The sequence below is a fragment of the Hyperolius riggenbachi genome, chromosome 6 (assembly GCF_040937935.1).
Source record: "Hyperolius riggenbachi isolate aHypRig1 chromosome 6, aHypRig1.pri, whole genome shotgun sequence".
NCBI lineage: Eukaryota > Metazoa > Chordata > Amphibia > Anura > Hyperoliidae > Hyperolius > Hyperolius riggenbachi.
The window spans coordinates 298,194,714-298,211,013 of NC_090651.1; the positions used below are offsets into that span (position 1 = coordinate 298,194,714).

At 43.0% G+C, this 16,300-nt stretch overlaps 1 protein-coding gene across 1 annotated transcript; it reads left to right on the forward strand.

The window, feature by feature from the left end:
- The first annotated feature begins 10,765 nt into the window (after positions 1 to 10,765).
- Positions 10,766 to 15,923, forward strand: LHB (luteinizing hormone subunit beta). The gene is made up of 3 exons (XM_068242903.1): positions 10,766 to 11,030; positions 12,874 to 13,044; positions 15,639 to 15,923. The coding sequence occupies exons 1-3, from the start codon at positions 10,974 to 10,976 to the stop codon at positions 15,870 to 15,872; spliced, it is 462 nt and encodes a 153-aa protein (XP_068099004.1). The 5' UTR covers positions 10,766 to 10,973; the 3' UTR covers positions 15,873 to 15,923.
- The last annotated feature ends 377 nt before the right edge of the window (positions 15,924 to 16,300 follow it).

The following is a 16,300-nucleotide window of genomic DNA, read 5'->3' on the forward strand; positions in this document are numbered from 1 at the left end:
AATCTGTTTGCAGTAAGGTGGCCATACGATCCCTCTCTGATCAGATTCGATCAGAGAGGGATCTATCTTTTGGTCGAATCTGATGGCAAATCGACCAGTGTATGGCCACCTTACGTGGCAGATAAGAGGCAGCCAAAGTGACAGGTGATAGTACCTTCTCATTAAAGGCCCTCCTTCAGTATAGGTAGTTAAGATCGAGTCCGGCAAAAACGGCGCAGGAAATTTGGGTGCACCAGGTGCCGCCGTAGGCTGTAATGTGAATTACGGATACAGCGGTGCTCCTGCAGTCATTTGGGATCCGTCAAGAGACAGAGCCCGAAAGCCCGAATTACGATAAAAACAGCATAATTCAGGCAGCAGCAATAGCTGGCAGCCAAATTATGTCTTACCCCGGAGTCCACGGCGGCCTGGAAGGGGAATAGTAATTAACGCCACTGGGACTTTTGCAGGAGCAGGGTGAGTAGTTTTTCGGCTTTACCCTGCACCCCAATTTCCTGCCGCCTTAATTACATGTACACAGTTAAGATGCCCCCCCCCCCCTTTCAGTACAGGCCACCAGAGGCTTCCCCATCCCCTATGCAGAGTGCGCAGCAGAGTCCATAGTTCACTTACCTCCAAGGGATCCGGCCACATGCTGCAAGTCTTCCTCCTGTCCTCCAGGGGGCATTCTATCTCTATGCTGAGATTTCTATCTGTCGTCATGTGACAGACAGCGATCTCTGGATAGTGATGAGGACACGAAGAAGGTGGGCTGCTGTGGCTGGATTACGGGGAGGTGAGTGATCCTTTGAGTTCTGCTGTGCTCTCTGCATCTGGCGCTCCTAGTGGTCTCCACGAGTGCAGCTCGGGGTTACCGCTAATCATAGTGAAAAGTAGCTCTGAGCTACACTCAGGAATACCGCCAAGTGGGTTAAGGTAAGTCAACCTTCATGATTTTGAACTAGTTTTAGAACATTGCATTATTTTTGGGACACCTCCTCCTTCCTTCCCTTCAGGATAAAAATACATTGTTTATTGATACACTTTACACTTTGCCAGTGGTTTTATCAGGTGCAAAGGCTACCTAATTCTGATATCTTGGGAATCAAAGACTACCTAATACAGGTAACTAGGGCTGGGAGCACCAAAGTTGCCAATGTTTCTGACTTGATTACCCACTTTTATATTTTAGTGATTTCCCTGTTTTTGCTTTACTTGTGCAACTGCATAAGCACAATAAAAAGGCACAGAGCTGTCAGTTAAAGGACAACTGTAACGAGAGGGATATGGATGCTGCCATATTTATTTCCTTTTGAACAATACCAGTTGCCTGGCAGCCCTACTGGTCTATTTGGCTAGAAGTGTCTGCATCGCACCAGGAACAAGCATGCAGCTAATCTTGTCAGATCTGACAATAATGTCAGAAGTGCCTGATCAGATGTATGCTTATTCAGTGTCTGTGGCTAAAAGTATTAGAGGCAGAGGATCAGCAGGATAGCCAGGCAACTAGGAAATAAATATGGAAGCCTCGAATAGCTCTCTTGTTACAACTGTCCTTTAAATAACTGCTAATTTAAATTACATGTGTAGTAGTACACATACATATAATAAATACGTTTTCTCCCATAGTGAAATACACTATAAATCCCTTTTTCATGTGTCACTTGCACTTATGGTAGTAAACAAATCTAACTGATTTGGACTAGTCCATCTTCTCATGAGGGATTCTCAGCATTTTTTTATTCTTTCCAAATTCTCTCCCTGGAAAGATTTTGTACAAAGATACTGGCCTCCCTACTCACTTGCACACTGTTTTGGCAGTTGGACTGAGCAACTGCCCTTCAATAAGTAATTTGAAAATGAAAAAAACCCTGAGAGTATCCAATGAGGAGATAGACTTGTCAAACCTGACAGATTTTTACTGCCTACTGTGAGTGACAGTGATGAAGAAAAAACATCACATTACAAGTATGTGTGGTATGCATTTTAAATTTTACATTTTTTGGTGATTGTGGGCCTTTAAATACAACCTTCTGTAAGTGACAATAACCTAGGGAAAATTAATGTACAATACATTTCACTATGCAACAAATTTACCCCTTATATGAATGTGTACACCTTTTTTATTTCTCAATAATGGTCCTTTAAGGTAAAAGCAGAAGTATTAGATGTCTGTGATACATTTAGCAGCAGAAAGAGCCTCTCTGGTTACAGACGCCCACACGAAGGCATGTTCTAGGAACTGCAGTAACTGAGAGCACAAGGACAGGAAAGACACCCAATGCCAAGTATTTTCACTGTGCATGATTTAATATTATATCATGAGTTCAAACACTGGGGCTGATTTATCAAGACAGATATAAACTGTAACAAAAGTGGGGGAGCTGTGTATATCAACCAATCAGGTTTTAGCTCTCAGCTTTTATTTCTGACCCAAAATTTTTAAACTTATTTATAACCATATTTGTATAGCGTTTTTCTTCAGTCGGATTCAAAAAGCGCTTAAGAGCTGCACACACTAAAGACACACTCAAGAGGCCATCCTTCAGTTTTAGGGAGTGTAGTCTAAGGACTCCTTACTGAATAGGTACTGGCCCTAGCCAGGATCCGAACCCTGGACTCCCACGTCAAAGGCAGAGCTTAGTTTTGCAGTCAACCCTATGTACAGTATTGTTTTTTGTGGGCAGATGGGGCTTTCTTTTGATACTGTATATCTTTTATAGGATCCTGTATCTGCGTCCTTCTCCCTCTTCATATACAATCCACAGTTGCTCCTCGTGACTCCCTGACTATTAAACATTCCTAAAGAATATTACTAGGAGTTCTATTTTTCTAACAGTCAACTCACATTTTAAAAATAAAATTCCAAACTATCTCTCTCAGTACAAATGTACTAAGGTGCTTGAACAAGAGTGTTGATGTTGTATTTGTCTGGGAATCCTCCTTGTGCCCTTTTTCTCTAAATTGGCAGTTTTTTTCATGTCGTTTATTTCCCAGCTAAATATTGGAAGCTACTAGATCGGTAACGGTAATGGATTGATTCAGATGTCCACTTCCGTGTATGGGCATCTAATCAATTACAATTTAATCAAACTCCCCATTTTTGTTCGAGAGATGGATTCAAATTGTTTTTCGATCTGTTACAATTCAATCCATGCATGGCCAGCTTAGCAGGTGTCAATGGATTCATGGGGCCTAATTCACAAAGCCGTGATAAATTTTATCACGGTCGCGCTAGCGTTTTGCACGCACTAAAACGTGCGTAACGGTTTTCTTGTGAAATTTTGACAATTTTCACATGAAAATTCACGATTACACCCGAAAACCATTACGCGCATTATAGCACACACAAAACGCTAGCGCGACAGTGATAAAACGTTATCACGGCTTTGTGAATCAAGCCCATGGTGTGCTAGTCTTTGCTCAGCTGTATGGGTGCAGAAGATGGTGAATGTCATATGGACAGGGGTACCAGAGGAGCAGCATCCCGTAGGTAAGAAATGATGCACCCCCCAACAGGTGGGGGGTTTACAAGAATGCCTCACAGCCACTGTCAACTTGAACACATTATCATTTAGGAACAAAATTCTGTGCTTGGGCTACAAATGAGTGCACAGGACCTGCCCAACCTACATCTCTGACCTTGTCCAAAGACACATACTGGCCCCCTCCAATCCTCAAATGACCTGCACCTGTTTGCACCGTACACTTCTCTCTCCCATACAGGACTTCACTATGGCTGCCCCCACTGTCTGGAATTCGCCTCCAGACAGCCACCAGACTCACCTCAACCTTTAATTTCTTCAAACCAGCCCACCAAGATTCAACTTAGTCTAACCTCCACATAAGTACCATAATACATTGCTGGGCACCCTCTCCGCAAACGCACCTATTGTCTCTAACCCCACCCTAGATTGTAAGCCTCTGGCAGGGCCCGCCCCCTAGTGTTTCCAGTTTGATTATGCAATCCCACTAATCCCACTGTCTTTCTTCTTCGTTTTAATACTTGGACATAATGAGATTGGTAATTTGGTAACCTATAATTTAATATCTCTGTATTTCCGTGAACTCTATAAAAAGACAGATGTTGCAGATTGTGCATTATATAAAATTCCCTCTTTTGGAAATCAGAGAGGATGATCAGCAAATGAGTTTCAGTGATGGCGAATGAGGACGCGGCGGTCCTTCCTGGATTAAGATGCTCATACAAACTGCGATTTACAGGATCTGATAATCATGGGAAGAAAATGAGTCACTAATCTACTCCGGAGAAGGTTAACTGATAAAGCCCTGGTAGCCTTCACACCCACACATGAGCTCAGAAAGGCCAGTGGGGGCGGGGCTACACTGGAATATTTAAATGTTGACCTCATTAAGGAAAGTGACCAGTTTGTCGAGGCTTCTGGCTCTATCATCTGATTACCACTTAGAGATTTTTCCCACAAGGTAAGTCTATCCAGCATGACATCAGTTTCTGTTTAAATGGTAATTAGATTTTTCATTTCCTTTTGCTCATCTTTGTTATAAAAAAGTTCAGCGTAATTCATTAGGCAACCACAATTAGAATTGTAAAAATCATTTCATAACATTAGACCACTTTAGGGTCTTAAATGTTCAGAGGATTACAAACTATTCCCCTATTAGCATAGGCAAGTTTAGGGAGGGGGCTAATGGTGCAGAAGAATCCCACCTCAGACCGGGGCTTGTACAGTGTATGGGTGCAGGCACAAGTTGAGTCATCATAAAGTTTGCAGGAATCCTGCACCTCACAGCACCGTGCTGCTTCCTGCATGCACTATGTGCCAACCGGCCCCTTTTCTTTACCCATTTGACTTTGGATGTAGCAGCAGCTTGTGTACAGAGCATGGAGCAGCTGCGGGGAACTTAACAGAGCCAGGTATGCGCACAACCTTGTGCCCCTGCGCCAGGTATGAGCACAACCCTGTTCCCCTGCGGTGTGCTGGTGAAGAAGAAAGTCAGGAGTTTGCATAAGGCTTTATTTCCCCCTTCAATACAGATGTCAGCAGTCCTCATTATTATCTGTATGTGCTGAATATGCTGCAAAAGCCAGTGGCTACAGATAAAAATGGTATGCTTACAATCAGCTCACTTCTGTAGTGAGAGGAGAAGAAGCACCGAGGGAGCTCTGGAAGGATAAGCCAGCTGAATACTTCCTGGTCCCTGGCTGCCCATGTGATAGCCCTCTTAAATCCAATTACCTCTATTTCTTTCTTAAATCCAATTACCTCTATTTCTTACTGAAGTGTGTGTCTCGCTCTCCTCCATGTCTTTCTCATCCTCTCTCCCTTTTCCCTCTATCTCTCCCCCACAGGGTAATGTGTCTGTGTATTATCACAGTAAGTCCCTGCACAATAAAATATTGCAATCCTGGTCAGGTACCTCTTACCTGTTTCTGTGTTTCCCCCCCATTGCCCCTGTCCTGTGCCCCACTCTCCCCTACTCTGTCCTGCGTCTGTGTCTCCCCCATTCTTGTCTCTCATTCTACCCCTCTCCTCTTTCTCTTTGCCCCACTATCTTCTTCCCCACACACACACACTGACACTCAATTGAGGATCTTGAGTGTGCACAACCGTTTTCTAGCTATCGTACTAGTATTATTATATTGTGTGTAGCTGAGAGAGACCTTTCAGTATTCTCCCCCTGGAAAATCCTGCGTTTGCCCCTGCTTAGTAGGGTGATCTCCCTGCTGACTTCCACTCTCTATAGGCAAAGCAGGGCTGCTGGCATTTTCTCAAGTTCAAAAACGTTACAACTGTAGCGAGAGGGATATGGAAGCTGCCATATTTATTTCCTTTTAAGTAATACCAGTTGCCTGCCAGTCCTGCTGAGCCTCTGTCTCCAATACTTTTAGCCATAGATCCTGAACAAGCATGCAGGAGATCAGGTGTTTCTGACATTATTGTCAGATCAGACAAGATTAGCTGCATGCTTGTTTCTGGTGTTATTCAGACACTGCTGTGGCCAAATAGATCAGCAGGGCTGCCAGGAGGCAACTGGTATTGTTTAAAAGGAAATAAATATGGCAGTCTCCATATCCCTCTCATTACAGTTGTGCTTTAAGCACTCATCTGTATGAGGTCCTAACAGCCCTCTTACAGATGCATTATAAGCGTCGGTTAACAAATTAAACCACAGGAAAACTGAACATAGCCCAGGGCAGCACAGTGGCGTAGTGGTTAGCACTCTTGTCTTACATCGCTGGTTCCCCAGTTTGAATCCCAGCCAGGGCACTATGTGCACAGAGTTTTTATGTTCTCCCTGTATCTGGGTGGGTTTCCTCTGGGCATTCCAGGTTCCTCCCACATACCAAAAACATATCGATAAGTCAATGCTCCCCCTAAAAATTGTCCCTAGACCATGATATATAGACTTCTTGATACATACATAGACACAAGACTATATTAGGGATTAGATTGTGAGCTCCTCTGAGGGACAGTAAGTGACAAGACAATATACTCTGTACAATGCTGTGGAAGACGCCAAGCAAAAAATATATTAATACTAGCTTAGCTTCAATTATTATTGATTTACAAAGCACCAACATATTTTGTTGGCGCTGTACAGAGTAAGAAACAAACATGGGTTACATAATAATACAGACAATGGTGTGTACATCATCTAGACATTGGTACACAATACAGAATTAGTAAACATAGTAATTACAGTAACAAATGTAACTTGATGAACAAAATGGAAGTTCATTGTGAGCTTTCACAAGCATATAAGCTAAAGGAACAGGAAGGAAACAAGAGGTGAGGTAATATATGTATACCAGGATACCAGAAGGCAGTGTGTTTTTAGATTATATTTAGTAAGAAGCCAGAGGCGTAGCTAGGGCTTTCAGCACCCGGGGACAAAAACTATTAATGCGCCCTGTAAGGAGGGACCCGCCAAAAAAGGGGCGTGGCCATGCAACAGAATGTGTGCGTGGTAATTGGTGGGGCCAAATATACATGACCTTAGCAGTGGTGTAAAAGGTCACGCAGAAAAGACAGATCTGTGCTCCGCTGATCTGGTCTAGACTGGACCAGAAATGGAGACCGAGAGCCCAATATAGTGTAGTATATTATGTAAAGTTGAGGAAATATAAAACGTAAGTATCGTACTTACAAACCTGGGTTGCTCTAAGGCAACCACTGTATATGCAGGTGGGGAGATTAGGCCTGACCCCACTCAGGACTAAGATGTCGCTCTCTGTAGACAGAAGAAAGGAGGGTGTGTCACCCTTCCACCAAGGGTGGACAGCTTGATGCGTAAAAATACAGAGGCGCCAATAGGATAAAAATAGATAAAAGGTTTAAAATGGTTTAGGTGGCGGTGGTGGACCGTCCACACACAAACAGACCGAAATGCTGTTGATTGAAGAAAAAACAGTTTATTCACATAATCCTACATAAAAGTGCAACGCGTTTCACGGGCAACATCCCGCTTCATCAGGCAATAAATAACCGGAGTATCTCACTAGAAATGACAGAAATGTAAAGCATATCAGGGAGCTGTATATAAATATAAGGTGTCGCATGAGTATGGAGGCATGAGAACACTTGTTTATTTGGCGCATAACAAATCGACTATTTTAATAGTATATGTTAAAGGGAGAAACTATTGTGGGATCGGTGTGGTACATGGTAAGGGGGGGGGGGGGGGCAACTGTACGTGCAGAGGTGTGGGTGTTGGGGACCCGGTAGTACAGAGGCGTCTGAGCCATTAGGCAGCTATAAATTTTCGCCTAAGGCGACAGGAAGAGGCAAGGGTGCTTCTGCACTGAGTAGTGAGAGAAGAAATGCCTCTCAGCTGACTCAGGTGTCAGTTTACACAGCAGCAGCGGGGCTGACTGGACTTCAGCTCAATGATTCAAAGAACCACAGTAATGAATGAGTCAGTGAGAGAAGGCACTCATCCTAGTCAGGGATCCGAGGAGTACAGCATCATCAGCTCCTGAGTCCGACTCCTGAGAATTCAGTCCCTCTCTCTCTGCTACTGGTAACTGCGTGGATGTAGAGACTGTGTAGCAGCCATGCATTGACTTCCCCCCAGGCCGCCTTTCATTCAATGATTTAGGGTTGGTCCTGTGTCTGCTGTATTCAGGTTTGTTGATGTAAGGCAATGTAAAACACTAGGCTAGCTGATAAAAGTGCAATTAGAGGGCAGGCAAGCTGGTAAATATACACAGCATGATGTAGAACTCGTCTGGAGGGTCAGTGGGAAAAAATCTGTCTGGTCTCTCCCCATTGTTATAATGACTGCAAGTGCAGATAAGGTCTTAAACAGGTTGAAAAGTTTTGACAGTCCCTAGACTCCAGGAGGGCTGCTTGCTGACTTGTGTAAGAGACTGGCAGGGACAGCAGTCCTATTACCAGCAACTAGTCTCTGTGTAATGTGGGAATGCAATACAGATAAACTGCTCCATCTCAGGCTATTCTCAGTCTCACTCCACTCCTCCTATCTCTGTATGTGTATAGTGTATGTCTACTGTGTGCTGTGTATAGTGTGCTGTGTGTGTGTGTGTGTGTGTGTGTAGTGTGTGTACTGTGCTGTGCGTGTCTAAAGTGTGTGTGTGTGTGTGTACTGTGTATAGTGTGTGCAGTGTGTGTACTGTGTGTGTGTGTGTGTACTGTGTATAGTGTGTATGTTGTGTGCAGTGTGTGTACTGTGTGTGTGTGTGTACACTGTGTGCGTGTGTATAGTGTGTGTGTGTGCGTGTATACTGTGTGTGGTGTGTGTGAGTGCATGCCGCAATAAGTATATTTTATGGTGAAACGCTCTGCTGCATAACAACTATTTTCTGGTGAACCCATGCCGCAATAAGTATATTTTCTGGTGAAACGCTGCTGCATTATGATTTTCGGGGGTCTTGGGGGTGGGGTCCCCCACAGGAGTGGTGTTCACCATGAGGGGTGCGGGGTATGGGACTGGGGGCAATCACGGGGGGGGGAGGGGTGCCACAGGATTTCTCGCCTGGAGTGACAAAATGGCTAGAGACGCCCCTGCGGTAGTAGATGGGTAAAAGAAGATGATGGTACTAGTGACAGGCGGGGGTGAGCAAAAGTAGCTAAACTAGGACCAAAAGTTGTAATAATGTGTGCCCGGTGACTGATTAGCATGGGTGGATACCAGGTATTGAAGATGTTTAGTGCATATTGTAGCAGGAATAGGACAACAAGGGATTACAATGATGGTTAACACTTACCAGCTCTGAGCCCACACGCTGACACCCCAGCACAGAGGTGCCAAGCTATCGTTGGACTCAGAGCTGGTAAGTGTTAACCATCATTGTAATCCCTTGTTGTCCTCACTCTTCTTTAACTATGGTTATTACTGTTTGTATTATGTGCTTCTCAGTACCTTGGGCTCCACTCTTGCCAGTGTTAGTTATCATATATATCTCTCCTTGCCCCCACTCTGCCTGAACTATTCCTGCTACAATATGCACTAAACATCTTCAACACCTGGTATCCACCCATGCTAATCAGTCACCGGGCACACATTATTACAACTTTTGGTCCTAGTTTAGCTACTTTTGCTCACCCCCGCCTGTCACTAGTACCATCATCTTCTTTTACCCATCTACTACCGGGTCCCCAACACCCACACCTCTGCACGTACAGTTGCCCCCCCCCCCCCTTACCATGTACCACACCGATCCCACAATAGTTTCTCCCTTTAACATATACTATTAAAATAGTCGATTTGTTATGCGCCAAATAAACAAGTGTTCTCATGCCTCCATACTCATGCGACACCTTATATTTATATACAGCTCCCTGATATGCTTTACATTTCTGTCATTTCTAGTGAGATACTCCGGTTATTTATTGCCTGATGAAGCGGGATGTTGCCCGTGAAACGCGTTGCACTTTTATGTAGGAGTATGTGAATAAACTGTTTTTTCTTCAATCAACAGCATTTTGGTCTGTTTGTGTGTGGACGGTCCACCACCGCCACCTAAACCATTTTAAACCTTTTATCTATTTTTATCCTATTGGCGCCTCTGTATTTTTACGCATAGACTGGACCAGATTAGCGGAGCACAGATCTGTCTACTCCGCGCGAATGGAGTAAGTGTTCTGCCGCCCATATCTGCAGGGGGAGCGAGAGAGAGGGTGAGCCCTAAGGTGAGGGAAGGGGGGTGGAGACTTCCCCCTTCCCCACCGCTGTGTCCACAGCTCTCCTTCTTCTCTGCGCTCCCGCTGGGAAAAAAAAAAAAACACAGGTCACGGCTGGGCGCCCCTAGGGACCCAGTGCCCAGGGGCACGTGTCCTACCCCGCCCACCCCAAGCTACACCCCTGTAAGAAGCACAACTTGGCCTGAGCATAATTAGAGCATATGATTGTTGGAAAAATTGAGATTTGAGGGAGTTCTTAAAGATTTCAAAGGCTGGAGAGTGACTGACAGATGTGTTTGGAAGGGGATTCCATAGTAAGGGGGGGGGGGGCTTGTGAGAAGTCTTGTATCCATGAATGCGAGGAGGTAATTCTAGAGGAAGACAGACGGAGGTTGTGTGCAGATTTGAGATTATAATTGGGTCAGTATTTGGAAACTAGTGAGATGTACAGGGGACAGGGATTGAGGAGTGCATTATAAGTTAGGGTTAAGAGTTTGAAATTGATCCTCTGGTTAAAGGGGCACTATGGCAAAAAAATGTAAAATGTAAAATATGTGCAAACATATACAAATAAGACATACGTTTTTCAGAGTAAAATGAGCCATAAATTACTTATCTCCTATGTTGCTGTCACTTACAGTAGGTAGTAGAAATCTGACAGAAGTGACAGGTTTTGGACTAGTCAATCTCTTCATTGGGGGATTCTCAGGGATTTATTTATTTTCAAAAGCACTTAGTGAATGGCAGTTGCTCTGTCCAACTGCCAAAAAAACTGTGTAGCGAGCAGGGTAGCTGGCCAGCATCATTGTTTAAATTCTTTTTAGGGAATATCTTTATAAATAATAAAAGCCTTGCTGAGAATCCCCTATGAAGAGATGGACTAGTCCAAAACCTGTAGTTTCTGTCAGATTTCTACTACCTACTGTAAGTGACAGCAACATAGGAGAAAAGTAATTTATGGCTCATTTTACTCTGGAAAAAACATACTTCTTATTTGTTTATGTTTGCACATATTTTAAATTTTACAATGTTTTACCATAATGCCCCTTTAATTGGCAGCTAATGAAGAGCATGACAGTGAGGAGCAGCAGAGGAGGAGTGGGAAAAAAAGATGAGTCAAGCAACTGAGTTTAGTACAGATTGGAGTGGTCCCAATTTGATTAAGATATTTCCTGCCTATATAACATTCCCAGACAGATAGATGAAATTATAATGTACATGCCAGTGGCGTTAACTTGGCCATACATGGACTGATATTTCCAGTGGATAGGATGTTTTGATCAAATAGGGGGGTGGAGAGGGGTTTGTAAATGTACCTCGAGTGGACAGAGGAAGCAGTAGCAGTGTATTAGTGATTCTTTAGCTTTGCACTGAGTCAAGCTGTACAGCAATAGGCAGTAATCCCAGTAGTCTTGACCAGATAGTTTTGGCGTTGCCACATGTTCACCAAAAGTCACTGTGAAAACTGGCAGCACTGACTCTCTGCTTGACCTTAACATGTCTCCATGTCTCCCTGGTGTAAACACACTCCTCTCAGGGGAGCTCTGAGGTCTAGATGTCTTTAGTGTCTGCAGGAAGTCACTTGGAACCACAAGCTTTGCAGCTCAGGTCATTTTCAGAATTTGCAAGAAGCAAGATGGCCGCCCCCATAAAACAGAAACAGCAAAAAGTTATGCTGCATTGGCCAGAAAGGCAAGAGCACACTGTGAAACAGTACAAAAATGTTACTTAGGCACGTGTGCTTAATCAGTAACAGCAGGGCCATTTAGGTGCCCCAGGCAAGATACCTTTTGCCTTGCCATTCTTATGAATAGGAAGATTTTAGCCAACATTAGTTAGTTTTGCAGCCAGGATCCGATAACAAATGTTAAATTATATACAGAAGTGATGTTGTTTCTCAAAATTATACTATAAAAAATACTCAATTATTACCAGTCAAGATATGCCTCACTTGTTCAAGCTTACCAAGCCTGCATAACACACCCTTTCTATAATTATGATGGATATGTAGTATAAAATCATTATACCATTTATGTATAGCCTAGGTCTTTACAACCAAAGGGTTGCAACAATCACCACACCAAATCTAAAACAATTAGCTCAATAATAGTACTAGCCATATAACTGTTATGCTATTCAGGAGTCTTTATTATGCTGAACAGCGGTGGCCATTTAGGTGATAAAATTACTATTCACCTCTTTCTTATTTGAACTACAAGTTATTTATAAAGATCCCATAAAGCACAGGGTGCTAAGAATAGCTATATGATACCCCCTCTTGCAGATCAATGAGATGCAAATATTTTAGAGTTCATGCAGATTTATGTACATTTTTATGCAAATATATGCAGTTTGAAAGTGGACCAATCAAGTCCCACCCAGGTTTAAATTGATGGGTCCATTTTCAAGCTGCATATATTTGCATACAAATTTACATAAATCTGCATGAACTCAGAAATATTTGCATCCCTAGTCTAACTGGCTTGCCTGTGCCAAAAAACGGCCTTGAGGAATGAAGTGGTCAATTGAGAAGCAGTGTGGTTTACCTATTGGAATGGGTTTTGTTGGCCATATTGGTTATGATATAGAATGTGGGTGTTGTTCTTCCTATATAGCATCCAATCATTTCAGCTAAGTGCATTTTTCCAATTTACATATGAAGACTGAGCAAGATATTATGTCCCACCAAAATACAATGTACAATTTATATTAGAAATTACTTTTTTTTTACAATTCATATGTTCCTGTTTTCTTTCCCTTTTCCCAGTGCAGGATGTTCACTCTTCGGATGATGTTTCTGCATCTGGTGGTATACTTGTCTGCTGTGCAAGCAAGCCACCAATGTCACCTAACTAATGTCACTATCTCTGCCGAGAAAGAACACTGCCCGTGTACTACCTTCACCGCCACCATCTGCACCGGCCACTGCAAGACTTATGTGAGTCTCGTCTGCCTCTATACCAAGCCAAGCAACGGGATTCACCATATTGGCCCATATTCAATTCACCTGTTCTCTTTTCTCCTAGGAGATCATTTTTCATCTTATGTTTAAAATAACTTTTCAGCATTCTGCAACTCAAAAAGTACCAAAAAGTAGGCAAAAAGTACAGACAAAATGATTTTCTTTCTCGCTGGTGTCTTAAAAGGCATATTATCGTTAAAGTGTAAAATATCACCTAGGGGAAAACTTTGGAGAAAAAGTGAATTGAATAAGGGACATTGGGCCTGATTCACAAAGCTTTTATGTTAAATTATCTCAACTTACTTATTAACTCACAATTTTATGATTTAGCTCTCCTTAACTAATTTAACTCATTGTTTAGCTCTCCTTATCTAATGTAACTCATGATTTAGCTCTCCTTAACTGACTTAAAGAGAAACCGTGACCAAGAATTGAACTTCATCCCAATCAGTAGCTGGTACCCCCTTTCCCATGAGAACTCTTTTCCTTTTCACAAACGGATCATCAGGGGGCTCTGTGTGACTGATATTGTGGTGAAGCCCCTCCCACAGGAGACTGTGAGGACCATTTTCCTGGCATTTTACTGTCTGTGAACCTCGTTGCATTGTGGGAAATAGCTGTTCACAGCTGTTTCTAACTGCCAAAAAAGCAAGCATCAGCTACATCATTTGCCAGCAGTAAAAATGTCACCATGTGATAAATGTCAGAATGTAAATCAAGGAGAGGAAAGGTTTTACAATGGGCAAACACTGACTAAATCATATATACATATTTATTGTAAAAATTAAGCACTTTTTTATTCATAATTTTCACTGGAGTTCCTCTTTAAATCATGGTTTAGCTCTCTTTAACTGACTTAATTCATTGTATAACTTCCCTTAACTGACATAACTCATGGTTTAGCTCTCCTTATCTATTTATCTCATGAATTATCTTTCCTTATTTGTTTATCTCCTGCATTAGCACTCCTTACAGTTAAGGTGAAAAATATGTTACCTTTGTGAATCAATCCCATTGGCCACAATTCACTAAAATCATGTTGGTGATAATAAGGCAGGTGAAAACTTATCACCACACATCGATCAGTATTTAAAAGAGACACTGAAGCCTCTTAAAATCCCACTTTTTATTCAATATTTAACTTCAGCACTTTCAGCTCTGCTAAAATGCCGCATCCCCGCAGCAGAAAGCTGTTTGAAAAAACCCCAAATGCCGGGAAAAAACAACGACTTTCTTGGTCGTGGATTTTGCTGTCCGGGGAGGCAGAGCTTTGAGCTGCAGCTCTGCCTCCATTCACATCAATCCCCGCGAATCTCCACCCCTGCTCCGCCCCTCTCAGTGAAGGAAGACTGAGAGGAGCGGGGAGAGGCAGTGATCAGCTGGGATTGACTTGCATGAAGGCAGAGCTACAGCTCAAAGCTCTGCCTCTGTGAAGAAGCGCTCCCTGCATTTTCCCACAGGGATTTTGGGGGGGGTGAGGGGGTTTGTTGCAAACAGCTTTTTGCCGCGAGGATGCAGTGTTTTAGCAGAGCTGAAATTTCTGAAGTTAAATATTTAATAACAAGTGGGATTTTAGGAGACTTCAGTGTCTCTTTAAGTGTTAATTCACTAAAGAAGTTTGCCTTATTAACATGTAGTGATACATTTTCACAGTGAGAGTGTTGTCTTATCACTTCAGTCCTAAAGTTATGACCTGTAGTTATTCTCGATGCAGTAGATAGGGAGAGGAGGAGCACACGCAGGCAGGATGTAGCTCCACCCCTCATGCTGCCAGGACAATTACAGCAAGCATGTGTAGGACTGCCAGGGAAGGAGAGAGAGAGGCTGTGGCTGTGTGTGTGTGTGGCTGGGTTTGTGTCTCTGTGTGTGAATTGCAGTGCGTGTGTGTGTGTGTATGTGTGGCTGTGTATATGTGTGTATGTGAGTGTGTGTGTGTGTGTATGTGTGGCTGTGTTTATATAGACAGGGAGGAGGCAGAGGAGTCAGATGGTTCCTGCACGGCAGTTGAAATCGAGTCCCGGCCGGCGACTCGCTGCAGTAATCTCGCTTTGCCCGTAGTACTGGTCGAATGTAAGGGGTGACGTCACCGCTATTCTCCCAGCCAATCAGCCGACATGTTGCGATAGGTCTGCCTATCTTCCTCAGGGCTTCAATTTTTGTTTGTTTTAATACATTTTATTTTTAAACTATAATGGCTAAAAAAACAAGAAATAAGGATTTTTTTCTAAATTCTTTTAAAATGCATACAAAATATAATTATTCTTAGCAAAAAGTACCACCTAAAGAAAGCCAAATTTGTGGCGTAAAGAACAATATGTACTGTAGATCATTGTGGTGTGATATGTAACAATAAAGTTATTGGCGAATGAATGGAAGGCGCGTGATGTGAAAATTGCTCTGGTTTTTGAGTGGAAAATACCGGTGGTTGGGAAGTGGTTAAATATGGCAGCCTCCATATACCTTTCACTTCAGGTTCCCTCTAAAGTCTGAAGAATAGAATGAATCTCATGATTTGTGGCAAGGAATATATTTTCTTTGTTGTTTGACTGAGCACTGCTTTCTCTCAACAGGATCCGGTGATCAAATCGGCCCGTTCCTCATTCAAACAGGAGATCTGCACCTACAAGGAGTTCCGTTATGAAAACATCCCACTGCAAGGCTGCACGCCTGGTACAGACCCCTACTTCACCTATCCCGTGGCACTGAGCTGTGAGTGCAGCCAATGCAAGATGGACTACAGTGACTGCACTGTGGAGAGCAGCGAGCCTGACGTCTGCATGAATAAAAACCACATAGCCATTTAAGCTTCTCCACAACAGTGCATGCAGAAGAATATAAAGAGAACCAGTTACAAATGAGCATCTGTAACATATGTAAGAATCTGAATTTCAACTCCAATTCACAGGGGTGTTTCTCTGGAATATTTCTAACTTCTTTTAAAGTGAACCCGAGGTGAGAGTGATATGGAGGCTGCCATATTTATTTCTTTTTAAGCAATACCTGTTGCCTGGCTATCCTGCTGATCCTCTGCCTAAAATACTAACAGCCATAGACCCTGAGAAAGCATGGAGAAGATCAGGTACTGTATTTCTGGCAATATTGTCAGAACTGACAAGATTAGCTGCATGGTTGTTTCTGGTGTGTGGTTCAGAGACACACACTACTGCATCCAAAGAGATCAGCAGAGCTGCCAGGCAACTGGTATTGTTTAAAAGGAAATAAATATCGCAGT

Coding starts and splice junctions, on each gene's coding strand:
- LHB (XM_068242903.1), top strand. CDS start 10,974: ATGAAGAGATGGACTAGTCCAAAACCTGTAGTTTCTGTCAGATTTCTA. Junction 11,031..12,873: donor TCAGATTTCTACTACCTACT/GTAAGTGACAGC, acceptor CCCTTTTCCCAG/TGCAGGATGTTCACTCTTCG. Junction 13,045..15,638: donor CCGGCCACTGCAAGACTTAT/GTGAGTCTCGTC, acceptor TTCTCTCAACAG/GATCCGGTGATCAAATCGGC.